Source organism: Blennius ocellaris, assembly GCF_963422515.1.
Source record: "Blennius ocellaris genome assembly, chromosome: 12".
Lineage (NCBI taxonomy): Eukaryota > Metazoa > Chordata > Actinopteri > Blenniiformes > Blenniidae > Blennius > Blennius ocellaris.
Window position 1 is genome coordinate 5,147,326 of NC_137661.1, and position 26,066 is coordinate 5,173,391.

General features: G+C 43.6%; 1 protein-coding gene across 1 annotated transcript; it reads left to right on the top strand.

Moving 5' to 3' along the window:
* Positions 1-184: 184 nt before the first annotated feature.
* Positions 185-25,352, top strand: LOC308137107 (uncharacterized protein; the record flags this gene model as incomplete). Its single annotated transcript, XM_080505681.1, has 5 exons — positions 185-209; positions 843-1,000; positions 17,882-18,110; positions 18,210-18,423; positions 25,298-25,352. The coding sequence occupies 5 exons, from the start codon at positions 185-187 to the stop codon at positions 25,350-25,352; spliced, it is 681 nt and encodes a 226-aa protein (XP_080361807.1).
* Between the last annotated feature and the right edge of the window lie 714 nt (positions 25,353-26,066).

Below are 26,066 nucleotides of genomic sequence, written 5' to 3' on the forward strand. Positions count from 1 at the left end.
GCTACTGCAACCTTATGGATGTAAACTGTCGTTGAACCCAAAAGAAGAAGAAGAAGAAGATAAGACATTCAGTGACTGGAACAAGAAGAAAGATGTAGTACAGGGTTTGATTTTTCAGCTGATTAAATATGAATTAAATGTCTACTAAGGACTGTGTTGATCAGTCTTTGTAAACCAGCTCATCATGACTCCCTCACACTATTTCCAAAGTACTGAACATATACAATGCTATCGCTGGTTATTGTGATTGACACATTTGAGCCAAATTACACAGAATTTAACACAAGGGACCATTTAACCCTTTAATCATTCCACAAAAATGAACCTCTCCTCCTGAATCAGTCTTTAGATATCGCCTCATTGTGTGTGTGTGTGTGTGTGTGTGTGTGTGTGTGTGTGTGTGTGTGTGTGTGTGTGTGTGTGTGTGTGTGTGTGTGTGTGTGTGTGTGTGTGTGTGTGTGTGGCCCTGGTGTCTACTGGTGTTGAACTCAACATGTGGAACTTGTGAATTTAACATAGTTTTTTGTCTATAGTGCGTCGTTGTTCCCGAGAGGAGCGCCACCCACCAATCTGCAACCTGTTTGGTTTTCTGAATGAACAACTGCTGAATCCTCTGAAAGCTGCTGCTCCTCCCAGGAGGGTTCAGAGGAACCCCGTCCAGTTTGGGCTCGAAATGAGCTTGTAGCTGTGTCTTTATAACCTACGTGAAAATCCTTACATTGAGCTGAGTGTGTATTGCATGTTTCGATGTAGCGCCACACATCCTATACCGTGTTGATTTATTTTCGGAATCTTCCTGAATGCTTGCTCTTACCATTTTTTTTTTTTTTTGGTGCCTGCAGAAAACAAAAGGCGTGACATCCGGCACAATGACGACCAGCTGCACATGAAGGAGCCGCCAAACGCCCCCATGCTCTTCTTCAAAGAGCAGAGGGCGACTGTGAAGGCTGAGCTCGGCGTCAAAGAGAGCGCGATTGTGAATGTGGAAGTGGGGAAGAGGGTAAGTGTGTCTACTCCTACATGTTGGGGTGTGATTTCATACTGGCTGGTCTCTGTGTGTCGGCGTGCACTGACGATGTGTTGTCATGTCTCTAAAGTGGTGGAGACATGATAAATGAAAATAACGTTTATTCCAAAATGTATGTTATTTTCAAATAAAAATGAAAATAATTCAGACTGTTCTATCATTTTCTTTTTTTTTTATTACCATGCAATGAGTGGCGTTATTATTTTCTCTATTTTTATTGTTTGACCGTGATGATTTTTGACACTTTACAGCACAAATACAACTTGTAAGTCTACAACAGTGGATGTGCTTTAGTTTCTGGTTTGGCCTCGCCTTTATTTCTGCGAAGAGTCGTTGCTTCAACTTTTACTGAAGATGTTTTTTCATCTACTTTCCCATCATTTTTGCTTGATGAACAACCTTCTAAGGTGTTTAGTGATCAAACTAAACAGGTCGGGGCTCCATCCATCCATCCATCCATTGGCTACCGCTTTATCCGGGGCCGGGTCGCGGAGGCAGCAGTCTGAGTAGAGTTGCCCAGACTTCCCTCGCCCCAGACACTTCCTCCAGCTCCTCCGGTGGCACCCCAAGGCATTCCCAGGCCAGCCGAGAGACATAGTCCCTCCAGCGTGTCCTGGGTCTGCCCCGAGGCCTCCTACCGGAGGGACATGCCCGAAACACCTCCCTCGGGAGGCGTCCGGGGGGCATCCGAAATAGATGCCCGAGCCACCTCAGCTGGCTCCTCTCGATGTGGAGGAGCAGCGGCTCTACTCCGAGCTCCTCCCTGGTGACTGAGCTCCTCACCCTATCTCTAAGGGTACGCCCAGCCACCCTACGGAGGAAGCTCATTTCAGCCGCTTGTATCCGAGATCTCGTTCTTTCGGTCATGACCCATAGTTCATGACCATAGGTGAGGGTAGGAACGAAGATCGACCGGTAAATCGAGAGCTTCGCTTTTTGGCTCAGCTCCTTCTTCACCACGACGGACCGATACAACGTCCGCATGACTGCAGACGCTGCACCGATCCGCCTGTCGATCTCACGCTCCATCTTTCCCCCACTCGTGAACAAGACCCCAAGATACTTAAACTCCTCCACTTGGGACAAGGGCACTCCACCGACCTGGAGGGGGCAAGCCACCTTTTTCCGGTCGAGAACCATGGCCTCGGATTTAGAGGTGCTGATCCTCATCCCAGCTGCTTCACACTCGGCTGCGAACCGTGTCAGTGCACGCTGGAGATCCAGGCTTGATGGGGCCAACAGAACCACATCATCCGCAAATAGCAGAGATGAGATTCTGTGGTCCCCAAACCGGACCCCCTCTGGCCCCCGGCTGTGCCTAGAAATTCTGTCCATATATATGATGAACAGAACCGGTGACAAAGGACACCCCTGCCGGAGGCCAACGTGCACAGGAAACAGGTCCGACTTACTGCCGGCAATGCGAACCAGACTCCTGCTCCGGGAATACAAGGACCGAACAGCCCTCAACAAGGGACCCCGGACTCCGTACTCCCGGAGCACCCCCCACAGGACATCTCGGGGGACGCGGTCGAACGCCTTCTCCAGATCCACAAAACACATGTGGACTGGTTGGGCGAACTCCCACGAACCCTCAAGCACCTGGTGGAGGGTATAGAGCTGGTCCAGTGTTCCACGACCAGGACGAAAACCGCATTGTTCCTCTTGGATCCGAGGTTCGACTAACGGCCGGACCCTCCTCTCCAGTACCCTGGAATAGACTTTCCCGGGGAGGCTGAGGAGTGTGATCCCTCTGTAGTTGGAACACACCCTCCGATCCCCTTTCTTAAAGAGAGGGACCACCACCCCGGTCTGCCAGTCCAGAGGTACTGTCCCCGCCCGCCACGCGATGTTGCAGAGACGAGTCAGCCACGACAGTCCCTGCACATCCAGAGACTTAAGGAACTCTGGGCGAATCTCATCCACTCCCGGTGCCTTGCCACCGAGGAGCTTCACAACAACCTCGGTGACTTCAGCTTGGGAAATGGACGAGTCCACCTCTGAGAACCCAGTCTCTGCTTCCTCAATGGAAGACGTGGTGGTGGGATTGAGGAGGTCCTCGAAGTATTCCTTCCACCGCCCAACAATGTCCCCAGTTGAGGTCAACAGCTCCCCACTTCCACTGTAAACAGTGTTGGTGGAGAACTGCTTCCCCCGCCTGAGGCGCCGGACGGTTTGCCAGAATTTCCTCGAGGCCGACCGAAAGTCCTCCTCCATGGCCTCTCCGAACTCCTCCCAGACCCGAGTTTTTGCCTCCACCACAGCCCGGGCTGCGGCTCGCTTGGCCTGCCGGTACCTGTCGATTGCCTCGGGAGTCCTATGAGCTAACAGTGCCCGGTAGGACTCCTTCTTCAGCTTGACGGCATCCCTTACTTCCGGTGTCCACCACCGGGTTCGGGGATTGCCGCCACGACAGGCGCCAGAGACCCTGCGGCCACAATTCCGAGCCGCAGCTTCGACAATGGAAGTTGAGAACATGGTCCACTCGGACTCAATGTCTCCAACCTCCCTCGGGATCTGTGAGAAGCTCTCCCGGAGGTGGGAGTTGAAGGCTGCGCGGACGGAAGGCTCGGCCAGATGTTCCCAGCAGACCCTCACAACACGTTTGGGCCTGCCGAGTCTATCCGGCCTCCTCCCAGTCCAGCGCATCCAACTCACCACCAGGTGGTGATCAGTTGACAGCTCTGCCCCTCTCTTTACCCGAGTGTCCAAGACACGCAGCCAGAGATCAGATGACACGACCACAAAGTCTATCATTGACCTCCGGCCTAGGGTGTCCTGGTGCCATGTGCACTTATGGACACCCCTGTGCTCGAACATGGTGTTCGTTATGGACAAGCTGTGACTGGCACAGAAGTCCAATAACAGAACACCACTCGGGTTCAGATCGGGGAGGCCGTTCCTCCCAATCACCCCCTTCCAAGTCTCGCTGTCATTGCCCACGTGGGCGTTGAAGTCCCCCAGGAGAACAATGGAGTCCCCAGTTGGAGCACTATCCAGCACCCCTCCCAGGGACTCCAAGAAGGTTGGGTACTCTGAACTGCTGTTCGGTGCATAGGCCGAAACAACAGTCAGAGACCTGTCCCCTACTTGTAGGCGTAGGGACGCAACCCTCTCGTTCACCGGGATGAACTCCAACACATGGCGGCTGAGCTGTGGGGCAATAAGCAAGCCCACTCCAGCCCGCCGCCTTACACCGCTGGCAACTCCAGAGAAGTGGAGTATCCAGCCCCTGTCGAGGAGCTGGGTTCCAGAGTCCAAGCTGTGAGTGGAGGTGAGCCCGACTATATCTAGCCGGTATCTCTCAACCTCCCTCACAAGCTCGGGCTCCTTCCCCCCCAGCGAGGTCACATTCCATGTCCCAAAAGCCAGAGTCCGTGTCCGGGGATCGGGTCGTCGAGGCCCCTGCCGTCGACTGCCACCCAATCCACATTGCACCCGACCCCTACGGCAGCCTCTGTGGGTGGTGGGTCCACAGGAGGATGAGGAAGAGGGGCCCGCGTCGTCCCTTCGGGCTGAGCCCGGCCGAGTCCCGCGGGCAAGAACGCGGCCACCAGGCGCTCGCGTGCGAGCCTCCACCCCGGGACTGGCTCCAGGGTGTGGCCCCGGCTGCGCCAAACCGGGCGACGTCACCTTTTTCCTCGTGAGTGTGTCCATGGGGTCTTGTGAACTGCTTTTAGTCTGACCCGTCGCCTCGGACCTGTTTGCCTTGGGAGACCCTACTGGGGGGGCAAGCCCCCCGGCAACATAGCTCCGAGGGTCATTCGGGTGCTCAAACTCCCCCACCACGATAAGGTTGCAGTTCAAGGGGGAGAGGTCGGGGCTCTTGAACTATAATTACATAACACTATACAATTGTTCAAACATGTTTTTTTTAAAATGCAATTTACATCTTTCAAAAGGGTAAATTAAACTATTTCCTGATCATATTCATCTCTCATTTAACAAACTTGAGACTATTGTAAACAGCCATTGACACCAGTAAAAAGTACTTTGAGATATTTGAAAACCATAAAACAACAGCAGTCAATCAAACTGGAAAGTCCACTTCAGGTTCCATTCATAAAAAAGCCCAGGATAATAAATTATTATCACTGTTAACAACACTTCTTTCAAGTAATAGTTAGAACAAACCAGCTTTGTGTGTCTTCATCCCTTCATCCGTGTTCAAAGTCAGGATCGTGATCATGATCCCTCATCACGCCCAAACGCCGAAATACACCGTCGGACGCAGCGCCACCTGGAGGACGTGCGTCCAATCGCTGACCAGAGAGGGTGCAAGGACCTGTTCAACGCTGCTTGCAGCTTTAGGTAATGAATTGTATATTGCACATTTCAGGATATATTGTTTTATATATTCCACATTCAGGGGTATATTCTGTTGTATATTGCCCATCTATTCTGAAATATTTTTTGCACTGTTTTCTTATGTTGTTGTCTATTCTGTGTGTTATATCCAGGCCCGCCCCTCCCTACACGCAGAACATGCGCTGTGCGTAGGGCCCCGCGATCCATGGGGGGCCCCATTTTGCGCAAGTGAATTGAATTTCCCTCGGGATCAATAAAGTATCATCATTCTCTGCAAATGCGCAAAGGATGCGCGTGCATTTTGCCGAGAGGCGCGTGGAGAGAACCGCCACCAAGTCAGCCCGAGACAGGAGAGAGAGAATAAAAAAGAGATGATTGAAAGCGCAATGATTGAAAGCGCGAAGCGTCACCATCTGACCAATCAGTGGTCAGATGGGCCGGCAGGCGGTTGTTTACAGGTAGAGAGTAGAGAGAGAGAGAGAGAGAGAGAGAGAGAGAGAGAGAGAGAGAGAGAGACGGCTTCCAAACGTCAATACGATTGGGGAGCTAGCAAAAGAAAGAAAAAGTCCAAACAAGAAGAGGCTCGTGGTTCACTTGAAGGTGGGGATGTTGTTGAAATAAAAAAGAAAAAACATTGTGGCATAAACTGTTTTTGCCACAAAGTTTTTTCAGACATGTGCATCTGTAAAGTTATTGTTCCACTGTTGATAGAGGCTGTTCATTTGATTCGTTAGTAATTGTAATTTATGATGATGATGATGATGATGATGATGTTATTGGAAGGGGGGCCCCAAAATAAAATCCTGCTTAGGGCCCCCACTTGGCCAGGGGCGGCCCTGGTTATCTGGCTACACTGCAGGAGGGCAGGCGAGATGAAATTTCGATTCCACCGTGTGTCTTTTCTGTACAGCACAATTGACAACAAAGCTTTGTATTCATAAGAAGTAGGGACTCCACACGTACGTTCTTGCATTTTCTTTAGCTCCTGTTGCTGCCATTAGGATTTAAATGAACTAATGTACACAAACGTTAACTTGTCATACTTACTTGTCAATTTAATATTGGTTTGAGTGTGAACACACACAACATAACCAGGATACTTCCCATCCTGTCGGAGGTCAGAATGACTGTGGTGAGTGTTTGTCTGACTGAGGTGACGGTGATATGAGAATTATGTATTCTGAGCGATAAGATTGCTTCAAGGACACAACCTACACAAGTTATGGCAGCCTCTGAGAGCAAAGCTTAAGGGACTTCAGCGGAGAATTTTAATGCATTCCCGGTTGAAAAAAAGAGAAAATAAATTAAAACAACAGACAAAAGCCAAAAAGTGTTTGGGGGCAGACTGATGGGAGTCTCAGTGGACGATAAGGCAGCTCTCATGAGGTGGTCCTCTGGGAAAAGGCTCGCACCTCAGTGGGGAATGTAAATGAACAGTGGATGTCCTTGTTGTTGATACTAAAACTTTGCTTATGTTTCACATGAAAACGTATTGTTGTTGTACTAAGCCTACATTGGCCTATGTTGACTTTAAAGGTCTGCATTGAACTCAGAAGACTTTGGGGAAGCAGAAGTGAGATTCCTTCATATTACTACACAGATTATATAGATGCATAATAATATGAGTATCCAGTCAACACAAGGACTTCCAGTGTCAAGGGACTTCGTTCTATTCCTGCCACGTCCTGTAAGATAGATGTCCATAGATTTGAGATATCTGGGCTGGAGTAGTGCAACTCCTCCTCATCATGGTGTCCAGAGGTCCGTTTCACGAAGCAGTTTTAAGAAGCCATGAGCTTAACACCGAGCTCTGAGTTGAGTTACACTGAGACAGAAAACGCGGAGTTTTCGGTTTCACGATGCCGGATTTTGACCAGTTTGATGAACTCAGAGTAGTTTCACCTGGAGTTAAGGGCGTGCACCACGACTCTAAAAAGACCGCATCAATGGAGCCCCGATTCAACGAATCACCATGACAACTGAGAAGCGGAGGGTGGAGTTTTTTTTTACGCCAGTGGAGCAGGAAGTATTGATCCGATCATATGGCGAATATGAACATATTAAAAAAATAAAAATAAAAAATGCAACAGCGCAGCGGCTGCTAAAGAGAGGGAGGCGGCGTGGAAGAAGATTGCTGCTCAAGTGAATGCGTAAGTAAACGTCTTTGTCATCGCAACATCATTGCAAGGGAATACTGCTTGATGGTAGCTTATTAATTTATTTCTTTTAGGTGCAATTCCGCGGGGGAGAAGCGCTCTTGGCAGCAGCTGAAAATGAAATATAAAAACATTGTCCAATCGGGTAAGACCGCTGCTAATTTAATTGTTAATCAATACATTTCTTAACGTAATGTCGATCATGTGTGACATTGTACAGTAAATATCAAGTGGCCATTTGACTGTGAGGTGTTTTATTCCCAACATAATGCTGTTTTCAAACACATAAATGTCTTCTCACCCATATCATGTGCTGTCAAGTAACTAAACTAACGCAGACTTTACTCAGCCAACAGAAAGAAGGCAGATGCCTGTAAAACGGGTGGAGGCCCAGCACCTCCACCTTTAACAGAGGCAGAGGAGCCCTAAGCCAGAATGTTGGGAGGCCAGTGGCTGAGGGAATCCCTGGAGGAGCTCCTCTTCAGACCTCACCCCTCAAGATACCACTTCCTTCATAATATATAAAATGCTGAGGCCTATATATCTCTTTAAGCCTATTTCTGTTCATCTTTATTTCCCCATCATGTCTTTTTTTTGTCACCCAACAGATTGTGATGGTGCTCTCTGCCTGCTGGACCCCCTCATGCCACAACAGACCTTATAAGTAGGCAACACTCCAAAGATCTTGCAAAATGGTAGTTTAAATATACTGAAACATATTCATGTAGAATGAAGAGTACGAGGAAACCCTGTGTGCTGCCTTTACAGAGGAGGATCCACAAAGGCCTATAGAGGTATGATAGTTCTCATCCCGTTTACATGTCTTAAACATTGTGGTGGAATAAAGAGTGATATTTTGTCTACACTGAAGTATTGACACATTATTTTTAACAGGGCCTGGCTGGGCAGCAGCAGGAGGGTCCCTCAACAGCCACTGCAAGGACTGACACAGTGAGACAGATGTTCAGTAAACACCAGAGGTTCATTCTGTGGAATTTATGTCCAACTGTAATAATTGAATGTCCTCCTTATGTCTTCCCAGTTATCTGTAAAACAGATCTATAGACTCCACCTGCTCCAGAAGATGGAAAACACTGCTAAGGAAATGCAGTAGTTGGACCACCAGATTAGAAAGGCAGATGTGTAAATGGAACTACTGAAGCACAAGTTAAGGGTGGGTGTACAGTCCCAGGTGAACTTTGCTAACTACTAACTACATTAACTAAACTAGCTCTTGTATTTGTGGGAAATAAAGAAGAACAAATGAATTGTGCATCATGTCTTTATTTGGTGGTGGTGGTGGTGATCAGACCCTGAAGTGATGATGGCATATGGTGTCTCTGACAGCTCTGCCGTCCTGCATAGCTGACAAGTCAATGGGCTCATCATCATCATCGGGGTCCTCTCTATGTAGGGCAGGGTGTTATGAAGGACAACACATGCCACTATAATACCACAGGCCCTCTCAGGGTCACCCTGAGGTGACGTAGGCACTGGAAACAGGCTTTCAGCAGGCCTATGGTCATCTCCACCCGGGCTCTTGTCCTGCAGTGAGCCCGGTTGAAGTTCTGTTGGGGGCCTGGTTCAGGGTCTGGGTAAGGGGTCAGCAGCCGGGGTTGGCATGGTAACCCCTGTCAAAATCTGCTTCATTTTGTGAAGGAGCTTTGACGGGGATGTGCGTTCCATCGATGCAGCCTATCACATTTGGGAATCCTGAAAGACAGGAAAATTACTAATCCCACTCTAAGATTGCAGCACAATATCATTAACAGAATGTTATTTAATATTTATTTAATGGATCTCATCCTTCACCTGCAATCCTGTGGAACTCCTCCTTGATGACTCTTGAAGGTTTTACTCCAGGGAAAACAACAAAAGTTGCTAAAAACCTTTTTCGGGCCAGGCACACCTTTCTGATTGGCTGCATACAGTGCCCTTACTCAGGTGCTCTGCGTCTCCAATATTGTACAGAAAACTGCCATTTGCGAGGAAACGCAGCGCAACACACAATATCTGCTATGACGTCAGGGCAAGGCACAGCTGGTGATGTTGCTAATGTACGGAGCGATTAAACTGTGGATGTACATAATGGTCTCTGCAGTAAAACGGTACCGCTCAAAAAGGAAGGTGTCTGCTAATGCCAGTACATCTATGGTCTGATGATGATCTGTCTGCCAATATTAAATTCTCGGCGAAGTAATGCTGCGCCTTCATCAATCGATCATTATCAAAAGCACATTCCATATTGAGGGAATACAGTTCACGCCTAATTTGCCTCGGGAATAAGGCACTGCAGAACTGTTTCGTCAAAACTCCCCCGCTGAATGAGGAAATGAAATCCCGTGTCCGTCGGAAAGGGGGCGGAGCCAGAGCAAAACTCCGTGTTCACTGACAAAAACCTGCTCCCGACCAGGTTAGTTCTAGAGCATCTGTTGCCATGGTAGCTGACCTAGAGTTGACGTTACCCCGCTTCATGAAACAGGCTTGAGTTACCCCTCTTCCTCTGGTTTGAGTTACCTCCCGTCGTGAAACGGAAAACCCTGCATTTCCCTCAACTCGGTGTTCATTAACCTGGGGTAATCCTTAAACCTGCTTCGTGAAACGGACCTCAGGAGATTATTGAAAATGTTCCCAAGAGAGAGTTCTCCCATATTGGCTCCTCTTGATTGTTTTACTGATAACCTGTGAATTCTGGAAAAGGATCCTTGTTGATCAACCGTTGACAGCACATGCTAGGAGCAGTGGGCTCACAGGGGAGTTGTTGGGATGAAGTCATAGAGGAAACCTGTAGGCGGTGTGATTACTTCCGCTAAGGACGTAATAAAATCATTGTGGTATATGTATCTTTCTGTCTGGATGTCTGTTAGCAAGATTACGTCAAAACTACAGCATGGATTTTGTCAGAATTCTCAGTACAGATGGATATTAGGCCAGATCCAGATTCTGGATCAGGATTTCACTTTATAGGATTTTAAGTATTACGTCAAAACTGCATCAGAGATTTTCATGAAATGTTCACATTTTGTGAGGATGGTGAGTTTAGAAAATCAAGATCACAAAAATAACATTATATATCCCTGCCGTTTCTTTATTTGTGTCAAAGTAAAAACAAAAAAGTTTTTTGTTTCTGAGTCCAGGTCAACTTTTGGCAGACGTCAGAGATCTCCGATTGCTCTTGTTTGAACATGCAAAGCCCTGGACATATTCTGGATGGACCTTTTCTTTGTTGTGCAGCTGTCTTTATACCTCCCTACAGGTACTTTGTTTTTCCTGATCTGTGGTTCCTCCAGCAAACGCACGGCACCATGTTCGCTATTTGTGCATTTGATGTCGGTTTACTCCTTTACTCTTTTTGCTTTTATCATCCAGTCAAGCAGATATTTTCTGTCTTCCTCTGTCGGCGGTTTGTTCTTCTTCTCATCTGAGAAATACTATAAAACATCTACATTCCACCTGATGATGCTGAAAACCACAATACTGAAGTGTGCAGCATTTCCAAGAAACATGAAAGATGTGATCTGACTCTTGCATTTATCTTGCTAATGAAACAATACGAGTCTGCATTTGCAGGGAGCACACCACCTGAGGATTAATGGGCCCTCAGTAGCACGGCACATTAGCAGGTGCAGCTCAGGCATCGACATCCATCAAGCCAGTCAACAGTCTTAAGTTTCTCATAATTGTGTTTCACGAAAAGCAAAACTGTCCCCGAGTGTGAAAGCACAGCAGAGCAATTCGCCTTGGCAGTCCAACAGGGCAGATTTAATAGCAACAGCATAAAGAATTCATGTGGCACAGCGCTATGATAACTGCAGTGCTGGATTCTTTGCAGAGACGACGTGAGAGATGACAGAAACAAAAGCAGCATCACTTTGCCGGGAAGATTGGCTCCACAGAGAGAGTGGTGGTGAAGTGTCAGAGAAGAGTATTTAGAGGAGCTGCCGAAACTGCTGGATGCAGATAAAGTGCAGCATTTCCTGCCATTATGCAACACTGATTACCTTGAGGCACTTTGAGTGGGAGGATTTGCAGGGAAAATTCTGCTTCCGTGAAAGAACAAACAGCAACCTTGTCGATGCAGCGATGAAGGCACAGCCGCCACGGAGAGTGGCCGAGGAGGACAGACGGATGAGCTCTTCCACCGATGGATAGCCCTCTTCCTTTGTTCTGATTACACTCATTAAAGATAATTATGTTCCTCATCTAATGTAATGGAGGCCTCTCGCTATACACACAACCTTTTAGATCAAACCCACTCTTTGGTAAACGTCTGCATTTCGTACCGAAATCAAATTTACAATTCATTTGCAACAATAATCCTTCTTCCAGCCCACTCCTGCTCATTACCTCATCTTCCCATTTGCATCCATCAAAACACAACACACTGCCCACACGGGAGGCTTTTCTCCTGCTGACCAGCACAAATCAGCTCCACTGTTGACCTTTATTGGAAACCGTTCCTCCATAAATTAGAAATATAAAAATGACTATGATTCACCTCTGTGGAATATTTGTGTTTTGGAGCACAGAGGAAGAGCAGCCGCACTCTTCAGACTTTATCAAGTCCTCCCTCTTATGGTGAGATTTCTGAATTACAGCTTCACAGAGACACCAAAAAGGCAAAAGACAGGGACATTCAGAACGGGTACGATTGAGACCTTGTATGATTTTCTAGAAAATGTCCACACTTAAGCGCTGAAGGTGTTGCATATTTATTTATTTAAACTCTTGCAGATTCTCATTACTGGGCCGTCCTTCGGGAACTTCCCTCAATTTTTCTTTCATGAGAAATGGGATTTGAAATTTTCCATGACATTAACCGATATATATGATGACAACCATTCTCTAATAAAGCATAGTTTTTGTGTTTCCGCTTCAAAAAAGGTTTTGTGTTTACACAGCAATGTTTTGAAAACAATTCCTGTTCACATGGAAGCAGCAAAACCGCTGAAAACGATTTTGGAATTAAACGACACACTCGTGTGTAGAGAACCATACGCTGTAAACATTAACAATGGCGAGTACGTGGCCATTTGTGTGGATAGATGCGCAATTTAGATGATTAGTACAGGTGACTGTTAAACTACCAAGTCCAAGGACAATATGGACTGGGAGTCTGGAGGCAAACGTTGTTGTTGTCCACCGACTGGTGCATTTGTGGAACCATTCACTGCCTCTGTGGAGTCCATGAGCAGTTTCCGCCGTCTCCATGGAGAAGGAGCCAGGAATGTTTTCAAAAAGTTGCATTTTCAGTGGGTCCGAGTACCGTTGTCGTGTAAACAGACACCCGGAACGCCGCAAATGACTCACTTGTGAGGTGAGGGTGTGAACCACTGCACACAGTCCACAACACATTAAAGCATGAAAATGAATGAAACATTTCAGAATAATAAGATGTCCTGTTACTGTGTGTGACCTTGAAGAGCGCGCGCGCACGCACACACACACACACACACACACACACACACACACACACACACACACACACACACACACACACACACACACACACACACACACACACACACACACACACACACACACACGAAAAAAATGTTCATGGAACAGAAATGTGTTCTTTATTTGTGGCATTTCTGGCTCAACATTATGCAACAGATGGTGCGCGTGGCTTTGGGAGAGCTTTATGTAAATGCGATGACTCATGTTCTCACGGAGAGCCTCTGGAAAGAGACGCTGAAATATTACTTGATGACCCAGATAAATCTCACCGTTGTTCCTCTGATGACGACTTCAAAGACGTTTAACAAGCACGAACACCGAGAGCAGAGTCAGGTGGGGCAGGACTTCGGTTCAAATGGAAGAATCTGCATCTTTACGACAAGTAATGTTTTAGTTTGACTGATATGAGAAAACCAAATGAGTTTACGAAACATACAATCCATAGAGTGTAAAAAAAATTACTTTTTCACCTTGTGCACATGTCTTTAATCTCATGGCTTCTAAACTCTGAAAAATGGCCAGTATTGTATGAACTCCTAGTTTCCCAACAGTCCCAATAGTATCACGTGTTCCTCACGATTATTTCCACTTCAACTACAAACAAAAATACTTTTGAGTAAAGATTCATATGTATCCCTACACAGTCACTCTAACCTGGATTAATATAAATTATTATTGTCTTACATTATAGTAGGGAATAAGTATGATGACAACAAAATGGAATCATACAAAGGAGTTACATTTAAAAAGAAATCCAACGGAGGCTGTTAAGGAGATGTTATTGATATGGCAGGTTGAAAAGGTAGCAGCTAATCAGATAATTGATGCAACAGAACCAGACTTTACAAAGGTGAGCAAAAGACAAACTCTACAACAAAAATCTTAAGAGAATAGAAGAAAAACATAAAGAAACCAACATGGCTTGAGTGGAATGTTACAGGTTTTAATAGCACACATAACGAGGAACTGGTGAAGCCCTGAGACCAACTGAAACCATGAATATTAGAAACATGACACTACAGCAAAGAAAGAAAACGGGAACAAGGCAGAACATGAAGCACGTGAAGTGAGAGTGTGATTAGCAAAGACACATTAAGGCCTATGTTTGCTTTTTGAAATTGAATGATGGTTGGTAATCAATCACGTAGAAATGGTTAAAAAGAGATGACACTGAAACAACTTGGATGCGTCGGTCATTTCATACAGGAGAAAGTATCAGATAACGAGAACGTGCACTCGGTAGAGCGCATATCTTCACCAACAAATCATTGATGACAAATCATCCCTGAAACATTCCATGCAACATGGGTGAATAGTTTTTTGTGAAAAATTGGTAAAATCCAGAAAATACAATACAATACAATACAATTAAATTAAATGGAGCCAAAAACATACATTTTGGACGAGCTGGTTTCCTCACATTGTCATTTTCTGTGGCCATGAATGCAGCCAGCAGAATGGTGAGGCTGGTGTCAAACTACAAGCGCTTCCATGCTTCACGGCACTCTGTTGTCTCACATAAAGTTATAAATAGATATAAACAATAATTGCTTGAATTACAAGAAAATATATTTTACTGCTGCTGCTCATAGAAGTTTTCAACTGATGAGGGTGATACTACATAACTTTACCTACATTTTGAGAGAAACTAAAAACATTTTTCAGGTTTTAAAAATTCCAAAACACACAATAATAAATTCTGCAGCTGCCATGTGACCAGTGTGGACTCTGACCTGGTGCATCAGGGGAAAAACAGATCAATGATATATGCATGAGGTTTGCGTGCAGAACGACAACTGACTCATTGTTGCTCAAATTGTATAAAACAATAACAATAACAACTATGTTTTATTCAAAATAACAGTTTTGCATCTTCTGTTATACGATTTAAAAAAAAATGTCACCAACAGACTGTAAATTAACATTTTATTGTTTATCAAATGAAGCACAACAAAGTGTGACACATTATCAAAATACTCGAGGTGAACTATAGATAAATATGTCACATCTTGATTTTATTTAGTTATTCATTCATTCATTTATTAGTTAGTTTATTCATTTATGGGTTGCTTCATATGTCAGTGTATGCTCTTAAAAACAAAAGGTGCTCCTCTGGGACTTACTGCCCGTGGTGGAGGGAGATCACGTCACACTACAAAAGTAAAGAGAAACCACAAAGCAACACAGGATGATGAGAGATTGAGTTTCATTATGTAATAACGATTATGGAGCAGCACATTAATTTTGTGATTACGGCAATCAGTCACTACTGATTAGCTCGACAATGAAAAGGACTGATAAATTGGTGCACAAACGTGCCGAACGTTCATTTTTCCAGTTGGTTTGTTTTTCCAGTGCTGTCGTGGGAAAGTAACTCGTGCTGTGCATATATTTGTATTATCGTAATGTTGATTAAAGATCAGTTCGAGGGCGAAAGATACTTGAAAATCTGAAGATTCATGGGGTTTTTTTGGGGGATGATTCTCAGCTACAATCTGGTGGGTTCCAACCATCACAGGAGGAATGTTAAAGTGTTATGTGGTTAAAGCCTCCAGACCTTCCTGTTAACAGTTTGCACGTCTTCTGCATTTGTGGGTTTTCCTTCTTGTTCTTCAGTTTTCCGTCCAAAAGCAGACCAATTGTCCAAATGCGTGTGTGTTTGTCCTGTGATGGAGTGGTGACTTGTGGTGTAGCGATATATATCCAACATAAGCATAACACAATATTTGACTCAAGCGTGTGACAAGCTGATTTCCAATTAAAAATTTAACTTTTAACTTTTTTTAAAAACTGCTCTCTGCTGTGACTTCTCTGCCCTGGCCTGAAGCAGAAAGAAGAGAACAAACTTACTTATGGTATTTAAAAAAAAATAAATTGTGACACCCGCATGATTAAAACCATAGAAGAGTCTCAGACCAGTGCATAATCAAGCCTGGAAAATGAAACAAGAACTGATCTCTTCATAAAGGGAATCTCCTCTGATGTGCCACTTCTGGGTGTAATACATCTATTAAATAGTCAAATTGTCTTCATAGGTCACAATATATGTAATCAGATGCTGTATTTGTCCTGTTCTCCAGCCTGTCAGATGTATCAGTCACACTCATGTTGTCCAACAACTAGAAATAAACAGCATCATGTGCAGAGATGATAATCAGGCCTGGATCGGAGGAGCCATCTGCCGGTTTTGGTTAATACTCCTGTTTCCAGTGCTCGAGGTATGCAATGTGCATAAATTAGCCTGCATGTTGGATTTTTTTTTTTTTTTTTTTTAATGAATTACGTTTGCTTTGCCACCTGGACAGTCGCAGGCCGATCGGTGTGTCCATCTCTCAGCAGACAACTCACAGAGACGAGCCCCCAGATAAGAGCAATATAAAAGGGGAGAAACAGAAGAGATGGATGAACCATGAAGAGGTGGGAGGAGGGAAATGGATCTAAGTAGATGTTAGAGATGAAATAGAAGGACGGATTAAAATGTTGTGAGAAAGAGACGGACGGCTTTGCTCCAGAGCTTTTGTGACTTTCTACTGAATGCTGCTTTTTTGCATCCGAAATTACTGTAAAGCTACATTCAAAATTATTCTAATGTTCACGTTCAAAACTCATCTAAATATATCTAATGATAGACTCAAATGTGGCATGAATCTGATTGGAACCAAGGTGAAATAAAAAATAAAATCAATAAATACTAAAACAGTTTGGACAGTTGCTAAAATACAGATATAAAAAATATGAGATAAAATACATCCAAATTTGATTTATATCAAACTCTATAGAAGAGATGTAGAATTGAGAAGGAATTCATTCATTCATTATGAAACCAGATCCCAAAAACTATATAAACATTTACAAAACTAGTCTGAAACTAAGAAAAAAACATTGCTAAGTATTCTAAAAACCAGTTCTTTTTTTTCTACATAGTTTAAAAAAGCTGAAACACTTAAACATATTCATTGTAGTAATCACAAGAGGAGAAAAAGTAATGGGACGAGGATAGATTTTCCGGAAAACCTTCAAAAGACTAAAGTTTCAGAAACAAATGTAGATTAATTGAATCAAACCTGACCTAAATAAGTATTACTGGAACTGAAACCTGCCGAACCATTTACAAACACGCTTATTTGTGTAACCAGTTCTTAAAAGAAGTGTTTTTCTTGTTCTTGTTGTGATCACATGTTAGTTTCACACATTTGATATGTTCAATTCTACTATGGAGTGAGAAATAATCGAGGTAATTGTTTGCAATGTCAGGAAGTAGAGGCTGTTTGGTGTGTGTGTGTGTGTGTGTGTGTGTGTGTGTGTGTGTGTGTGTGTGTGTGTGTGTGTGTGTGTGTGTGTGTGTGAGAGAGATAGAAATTCACAGGGAGTTGAACAGTTCCTTATTCATTGTATTATCTAAACAGGCCTCTGACACACGCACGCACGCACACGCACACACGCGCACACACACACACACGCACACACACACACACTTCATAATGTCGCAGAAAATGTGTTTTATTGACATTTGATAGTTTCATATCAACACGTGACCCCGATGTCTCTCTATTGTGTGAAATGTAAATATCTACTGTCAGGGTCGATCTGTGTTTAGCTTTAATTTCTCCCAAAAAGTGAAAAGGCTCTGAAGGAGGCTGGTCACCATGTGGTAGAGTGTGGATATTTTCTGTCTTTCTCCAGGGCTTAGTGAAAGCAGTCTCATGACTGTCGAATTGCAATGGTGTGAACTGAGAGACGGCTCTTTTCAGATGACTCCCGGCCATGTGCTGAGGTTATGCTCTATAAAAAGCCAAATGCCAATGCTCGAGAAGCCGAACAGCAAACAACCATTGTTCAATGTGCTGCCACAAGCAGAGGGGGGTTCCGGCTGCTGATCTTCACTGGATACGGGGGATTAGTCTCAGAGACGTGGTCTTCGCTCGCTGAGGTTGCAGTCGCTCGGCTCCAGGTCGCCACAGCTACAACCCACGTCGACATGAGCAAGTTTGACCGTGAGCTGACCCAGAGGGAGCAGCAGATGCTGAGACTCCGTCGGGACAGCGACACGAAGGCAACGGAGCTCGTCAAAATGGAAAAGATGCTCCAGCACACCAAGAACTTGATGGAGAAGAAGACGGAGTCCGGTCCGGAGAGCATGGACTACCAGGAGAACATGGGTGAGTAGTACGGCAGACACCCAACACAGCTCCAGCCTTAACTGCACTTTGTGACTTCTTCCCCCCCCCCCCCCTTCTTCTGCGTCCCCCCCGCTGCAGTGGAGGACCTGGAGGAGAAGGTGCGCTCCAGCCGGCGCCACCGGAGGAACTCCCTCCACCACACGCAGATGCTGGAGAGCCAGATGAAGACGGTCAAAGGGGAGCTCGTGGGAACGCTGGACCACCTCCAGGAGCTGAGGAACGTCCTGCGCAGATCGCAGCAGAAAGCCGAGGAGCGCAAAGCTGCCATGGAGAAGCTGGCGGCGGAGCTCAGGTGAACAACCTCGGGCTCTGCTCACACGTCGCCCTTCATCCCAAACCCTGAGAGCGGCGCGGCTCTCAGGAGCTCCAGTGGACTTTAGTCAACTTGACAAATAGTCACGAGTTCCTTCTTCTTCCTCATTTCTTAGTCCGTGGTTCAAAAGTCTCTCTTGACCGGAATTTGGAAAGAATCGTATGCTTTTCACAACCTGTGGAAACTTGCAACAACTTAATTAATACTTGTGTTTCTGCTAGGATGTTTATCGTCAGGGCAACAATTACAACAAAAAAAACAACTATATTCCCACAGTTAATGTCATCGAACGTACAGTTTCATAAGCCACCAAATGGCTTTGTTAGGTTTTCAATGCAAAACAGGCCATTTCACAGCAAAATAGCTTTAGTTACTTGACATATAATATTTATTATGATTAGTACTGTGAAGTGTTGGCAGGACCTAACCAATCCCCCGGGAGAAGCTCTGTATTCAAAATAACCTCCATCATGATTTGTTTGCCCAAAAACATGTTCCAATCACCTCCATGTTGTGATTGTTGTTTTTGTGTTTCCTATCGTCACTAGGGGGGGGCTCTTGACACTGTATAATATACTGCAGCTATGTTGTTGTTCTCCTGTTTAACTGAAGCCACAAAGCTCGTTCTTTCAATGGGGAAGTGTGATTTCTTCCTCTCCTGTTAGACAGTATCACACTTCCTCTGGTCTTTACGTTTCCCTCCTGTTTATTCTCACGGTTTAGACGGTTCCCTCTTACCTTTTAACTATAGCCACTGCCCTGAATGTCTCTATTGTGCTCATGCTGTTTACTGCACCCAAGTTCTCTGTTGCCCTTTTTATATTTACTGGCACCACTAGGGGGCGTCCTTTGCCCTGAAAAAAAATTCTAAAATCAAACAGCATGCATACTGTTTATTTATTTAGTGTATTAGGTAGTATCAATAAATCACAATAATCATGGAATGATTTGAATTCATTTGTAGGTTTTATTTAATGCTGTAAAAACAACCAAAAAAAAAAAAATGCTCCATCATAATCAATAGTGTAGTTCTAAAATGATCAGGTAATGTGACTTTTCTAAAATGAGAATATCAAGCTAAAAGAACAGCAGTGAACAGGATTCAACATGAGACCCTTTTCCTGTTGTTGTCTGTGTGGGCCTAACATATCATTGTGACCACTTAATAAACAAAACAAAAACTACAGTACAAACACAGAAATTTACGTTGTATGAAATGAAACTGAAATAAATGAAAACAAAGTGTCTTGCGGAGTGAAAGGGTCTTTTTAAAGCAGCCCCCTTACATGTTGACAAAACAGATCATTGTGTTCGCTGGACAAAGTTTACCGCTTACAGTTCAAGTGAACATCAAGACTTTCAGAGAAATTAACCGGGGAATCTTCACCTGAAATTCATTGCTTGGTTTTTTGGAAATTTCATTGATTTACTCAGTGTGAATTTGGTTCAGAAGATGAGTAAATTAAAGTGGCTTCTTTCCCCCCCCCCCCCACATCGATCACTTTGATTGTGTTAAAATCCAGAGCTTGTCATTTGAGTGTCGTGACATTTGATTTACACATTTCACACAAACCCCTACTGATTTTATGTTTGATTGTACATCTTAGACTCACAGTAACTGAAGTGCAGAATATTAGAAATGCCTCTTTCTAATAATGTGGTCCAGTTTAATGCTGATGTTAAATACAACATCTAAACTTGGGACCAAACTACATCCTTTCTCGATGGTTTCAAGTGAAGCAGATTAATCAATACCTTGGTAAACCGTTCGTACTGGCTCACGTTTCCCTGGACTTTATGTGTTGATGGTGGCGAGACATGGGCGTTGCCATCAAGGAGGACTTTAGCTTTGGTTGAATATGGACACGTTTCTTTTTTTTTTTTTTTATCATTGTTATTTTTCATATCTTGTAGTTAAAGTTAATTAATTCAGGCACATTTATTCTAGCTTACTGTACAAACTTGCATTGACATCATCATCATGGAAAACATCAATTCACACATAAAAAAAAAAAAAAGTGTTTGTGTTTGTGAAAGCTGTTTAATTTGCACATCCTTCCAAACCTGATGTGTCCCTGTCCAGCTTACGTATCTCAGGAGTCTCACACTTCAGTAAAAACTGCAGCATTTCTTTTTAATGGAATGGTTTTTTTGAGTTGTTTTTTTTTTTTTTTAAACCTCAGGTTCCAGTACTTGGGACCCGGGATCAATAGCTTGTTATGCGCTTTTTTTTTTTTTTTTTGTGGTGAGTCATCTGAAAAGCTGTTTTTGTGTTCTTTGTGGCCGAGATGTGATCCCACCTAATTTGGCACAGCTTGTTTTCAGCACTGTCACATGTTGCGAAGCCGTCGGTGGTGGTGGGGAGGAGAAGAAGAGGGGAGGTCTCATTTTCCGAGAAACTAAACTGTAATTTTCAGAGCAAATGGCGGTTTCTCATACTGGACCTCTCTGTCCCCATCTCTCACTTTTAGCTTGATCTTTTTACATTCTCTGTAATAACTGTTGAAAGTGAGGGTGTGCAAAACGTGTACAAGAGCTGTTCATCATTAAACAGCCTTCCTGACTGATTTAGAACCAAAAGAATAAATGATAAAGAATAAGCTGTGTTGTTTTTCTCTCCTTTAATAGTGCAGGGGTGTTTTTCGAGGTAAATGTAGAACACATGTAATGTCTTGTATGAGACAACACTTAATCGTACAAATACCCAATGTAGGCCCCATCAACTCAACAATAATGTTAAGCAGCTAAACGTAGTGAATCAGTCATCACATTGCTGATGCTACACAAAACAAGTAATCTAATGTAATGTAATATACTATAATGTAATATTTTGCACTATAATAAGTGCAGAAACACTGAAAACAATGTAGTTTTCATGTTAGGCCACTAGTGGGGGCTCTAAACATTAATGGGAGTACACAGAGGTTTGTATGGAGAGAAGACAAAGTTGCATTGTTATTCCGGTGACGCTCAACTATAAAAGTCCCATTATAGAGTGGACGAGGAGTCGTGACACTCTGGGGGCAAACTGAGCATGTGCAGAAGAACCATTTACTGTGGTGCTTATGTGCAGCAGCAGAGTTTCCAAAAGTTCATTTTTAGCGTGTATATGGCACAGTGGCCTTCACTGCGGGTCTGAGTCAATCCAACCCTCAACAACGTTTTTATGGCTACAAAAACCATGTTACCATGCAGAAGTGTAGTATAAAAAGCATCACAGATAGATACTCGTGTAGCCAGAATAAATACCTTTACAACTGAAAAAAATCCAAGTTGACGTCTCTTCTCCTGCTGCAGCTGCATAAGAAAGCTGCTGCTTCTCCCGAAACTTCTGGGGGTCGAGGAGGGAGACAAACGTCAGCTTTTCCCGGTCTTGAAAATAATATAATGGCAAATAAATAGTGCTGTCAATCGAGTAAAATACTTTACTAATTAATTGCACAATTTTCTGTAATGAATTGCAATTAATTGCATTATTTTTCTACTGAAGGCTGAAGCTTGTAATGGATATTTATTCAGCAAAAACCATGGAGTTAATGTTGACCCAACACACACTATATTAGACTATATAACCCTAATTCAAAGATTATCTTAATAACGTCATTATAGCTTTGCCTGAATGCTGTTTCTCTCCAAGATCAGCAAAATAATAAAAACCTAAATAATTAATTAACATCTAACATCTAGAGTGCAGGTCCACCACTTTGAGGATTTGAATATTTCTAGAAACAAAGTTGTAAAATGATTACATGAACTAAGTGGCAATAATATACTGTAATATCCACACACAAGAGACGGGAGAGAGAAAGTAGCACGCAATGAGAGAGAGAGAGAGAGACCGCACAAGCCCACACACACACACACACACACACACACACACACACACACACACACACACACACACACACACACACACACACACACACACACACACACACACACACACACACACACACACACACACACACACACACAGAGAGAGAATACAGGAGAGCCAGGGAAAGAGAGAAAGAGGAGAAATTAATATTTGACCTCGTCTTTCCTCCAGTTTTAGCAATTTGTTGGATCCCAGTCAGCCAACATGGCAACCTGCTGTTTTGCTGCAGAATTTCTTCTGTGGTCATTAAATTCGGCTTTTCAAAGTAAAGCTAATGACTTTCACTTTCTCAATCAGCCATCACGCAACTTTTTAAAGTTTTTCTGTCTTAGTATTAATCCACTCAGTATTGTGCTGCATCCAGAGATACTGCAGGTGCTGCTGCGCCAGTAAAAGAGTAAAAAAAACTCTGTTAATTACGCAAAACATTTTTAATTAAACGTTTCAAATCAGTTCATTAAATTAACTAGTAGCGTGAGGTAGTGTTTCAGTCAGGGCCTGCAGTAAAACAACCCCCCCCCCCCCCCCCCCCCCCCCCCCTATTGTTTGGGCAATAAATCTGCAACCAAACGTCTTTATCTTCTCCTTTAGTCATTTTAGGTTGACAAACCGCTATCAAATAAACACAACAATATTTTTGTTAGTGCAGCTAACTACAGATGCAGACAGCTTGCGCTGGAGAGTGAACTCTCTGACGAGCCAATCAGAGGGCTTGAATACACCGACGTCACGCTAGGCCTTCTAGAAGGCCCAGGGTACATCCGAAATGTCCCTCCTCACTCCTTATCGATGGACTTTACCTTCACCCCGTAAGTGTTTGGTGTGGCGGCCATGATAAGGTCGACTGTTGAATTCTCAAGAAGCAAAAAAAAGGAGGCTTGTTGCTTCCTTTAGCTTAAGATAGCATTGATGCACACTTTGGCAAAGGAGACCAGCTGATGCTGCCCCACAATTGTCTGAATTAAAGCACATTATATAGAGATGTTTACATGTAAATATCCAATTTTCATCCACTTTGATCACCTACTGCCAAACGGGACCAATTCAATTCAGTTTTATTTCTGTGACGCTAAAAACAGCACAGTCATTTCCAGGGTTGTGTAGTAACGGATTACATGTAACGGTGTTACATGACTAGAATACAAAAAAATGCAACTGTAATCCGTTACAGTACATAAAACATTTGTAATCTCGTTAGAGGTATATTGGATAAAAACTAGGATTACTGAGCAAGATCAAAATAGAGAATCAGATGGAATAAACTAGAAGTCACACGCGCCGCCCACTGGCATTGCGACTCTTCCTGACAATTTCAGGTGACAACACACTTGTTACCTGGCCGGCACTGACGTGTTGCCATGGATACTGCAGCCAGCTGCTCTCGTCATGGCTGCTCTGGGGAAAGAAACACATTTTCTGGCTGGAAACTCCGACGTCACTATGTTTTAAAGTGGGAGGAGCCTCTTAACCTCTCTGTACAATGCTAATGACGCCTCCCAGCAGTGAAAGTGATGTGAACATCCTTGAACTCCACGTCTCACCTGAAGAAACATCGACAGGGAGGAACAAACCCGCTCACTTTCACTGATACACAGTTTTATTAGCTCATAACCTGCCAGTAACCTACCAATACCAGTACTGGTGCTGATGGTAGGAAGACATTCTCAATATGTTTAGACAATCTCGTGTTTTAAGTATTAATTGGGGCGACACATGCCGTAAGTCTGTTCATTGACTCAGTAGCAGGTCCAGCAGGTTCAGTTATCAATCAGTGATTCATGCTGCCGGATACAACCTCTCAATCCTATCAAACATCTATATTTAGTCTGGAAAATAACATTAAAATCAAACAGAGAGAGAGAGAGAGAGAGAGTTTGAAAGTGTTTTGAAAAAGATGAGCACATTTTCTTGAATAGAAATAGTTTTGAGGATTAACACTTGAAGAATTGAAAGCTTTATTTGTATGGTAGTTTTGATTCTTTCAAAAAACAACAACTTGGTGTCAGACTCCTGGTTGGTTACTGAGTTTTGATTTAGTTCAAAACTTGTTCTGTGTCATTTGTGTATAAGACGTGTCAATACACTGAGCAGACGACACATTCTATTCTTTCTTGTCTTTATCTTTGATGTTTGCTGGTGAAGTAATCCAAAAGTAACAAAAAGTACTCGGGTACATTACTTTTTTATTTTAGTACTGATTCCATTTTTTGACAGGTAACTTGTAATTGTAACAGATTACATTTTTCAAGTAACCTTCCCAACTCTGGTCATTTCAAGGTGCTTTTAGAGAGACAACTCAACATGAATGAGCACAAGCTACTGTGGAAAATGATATTTTCTTGTACTCCTTGCTTGTTTTGGGCTTTAAAGGTTGTTTTGTCCTCTGCTGTCAAATCCCTTCACATTTTATGGTAGAATGTTGTGTCATAAAATTAAAGAAAACAGAGTGACGTCTGATTAATGCTTTCTCTGCATGATTTTATGACATCTGGCATTTATTGTATTGGTCAAGGCTGCTGCAGCACCCCCTGTCGGACAAAAAAGGAGCTGCATGAAAAAACGTTTTATCATTCCTACAAAAAAAGCACTGCATATCCACCAAAACAAAAACACAGTAATGACACGCAAGCCTTCCCATTTTAGTTGAAAATCCACATTAATCACATGAATATCATAGTTTATGTGTGTATATAGTAATATAGTGTTGGAGCATGTAAATGACTGAAAGCATTTTATTCAGCAAATAGAATGTAAATCTGTCTCCGCTGTAGTCACTGTTCTTGTTTATAAACAAATGATGATTTTCAGCGATCTCTGTGCTTAACCCCACACAGTCCATTTTCTTAAAAAAAAAATTGTAAATTGATGTGTTGCTGAAGGATATTTCAGATAATTCAGGATAACACAATGATTTAACTGTTAGGGATCTGTTTTTCTTGTTGTCTGTTCCCCCTCCCTTTTTCTGTTTCTGTGCAGGGTGTGTGTGACAGGGGGCGTGGCTGGCTCCTCCAGGAGAGTGAGGCACACCTGAATCTACTCCACACAAATTGCAGTCTTCAAAACCCTGGTTCTCACTCCACACCTCTGGCAGATTATTCCGTCTACTTGGTAGTGCCCTGTTCGGCTTCTAGTCTAGTTCTCTGCCATTTTTTGGATATTAATACTTGTTCCTGTGCTCAGGTTTTTTGTGCCTCTCCTGGAGTGTCGTTGCCAGCCTGCCAGCCAGCCCCCTGTCTCCACTGCCTGTCCTGCCTGCCGTTTGGAAAAATACATTTTTGAACTCTGTTTGATCAATCTCTGGGCTCTGCTTTGGGGTTCTAACTTCAAGCCCTAACATTAACGATCAGATCTCCGACAACCAAGCTGACCAGAATCAAACCAATTTGACCATTTCAAGTTAAAACCTTTTAGATGAAGTCATTTTGCCCTGCAATAAAATGTGCTAATCACAAAAAAACTAGACGAAATATGACTTGTCAGACGGCATCAATCAGGTGCACTTAATGGGAATTTGTGAAAGCGAATAATGAAAACATTGTGCTGCTTATCATTTTATAAGCAAGACTTACAAAGTCAAAGACATTGGCTTTGCGCCACTTTTTATATAACTTATGCAATGAATTTATGTAATGTCAGACTGTGCAAGCCAATAGTGAACCAACCGTCAGAGACGGTGGAAGTTTTGGAGCCGGAGGTGCTGCTCGTATTAATGTGGCACAACAGACACTCAAAAAAAAGAGAGCGA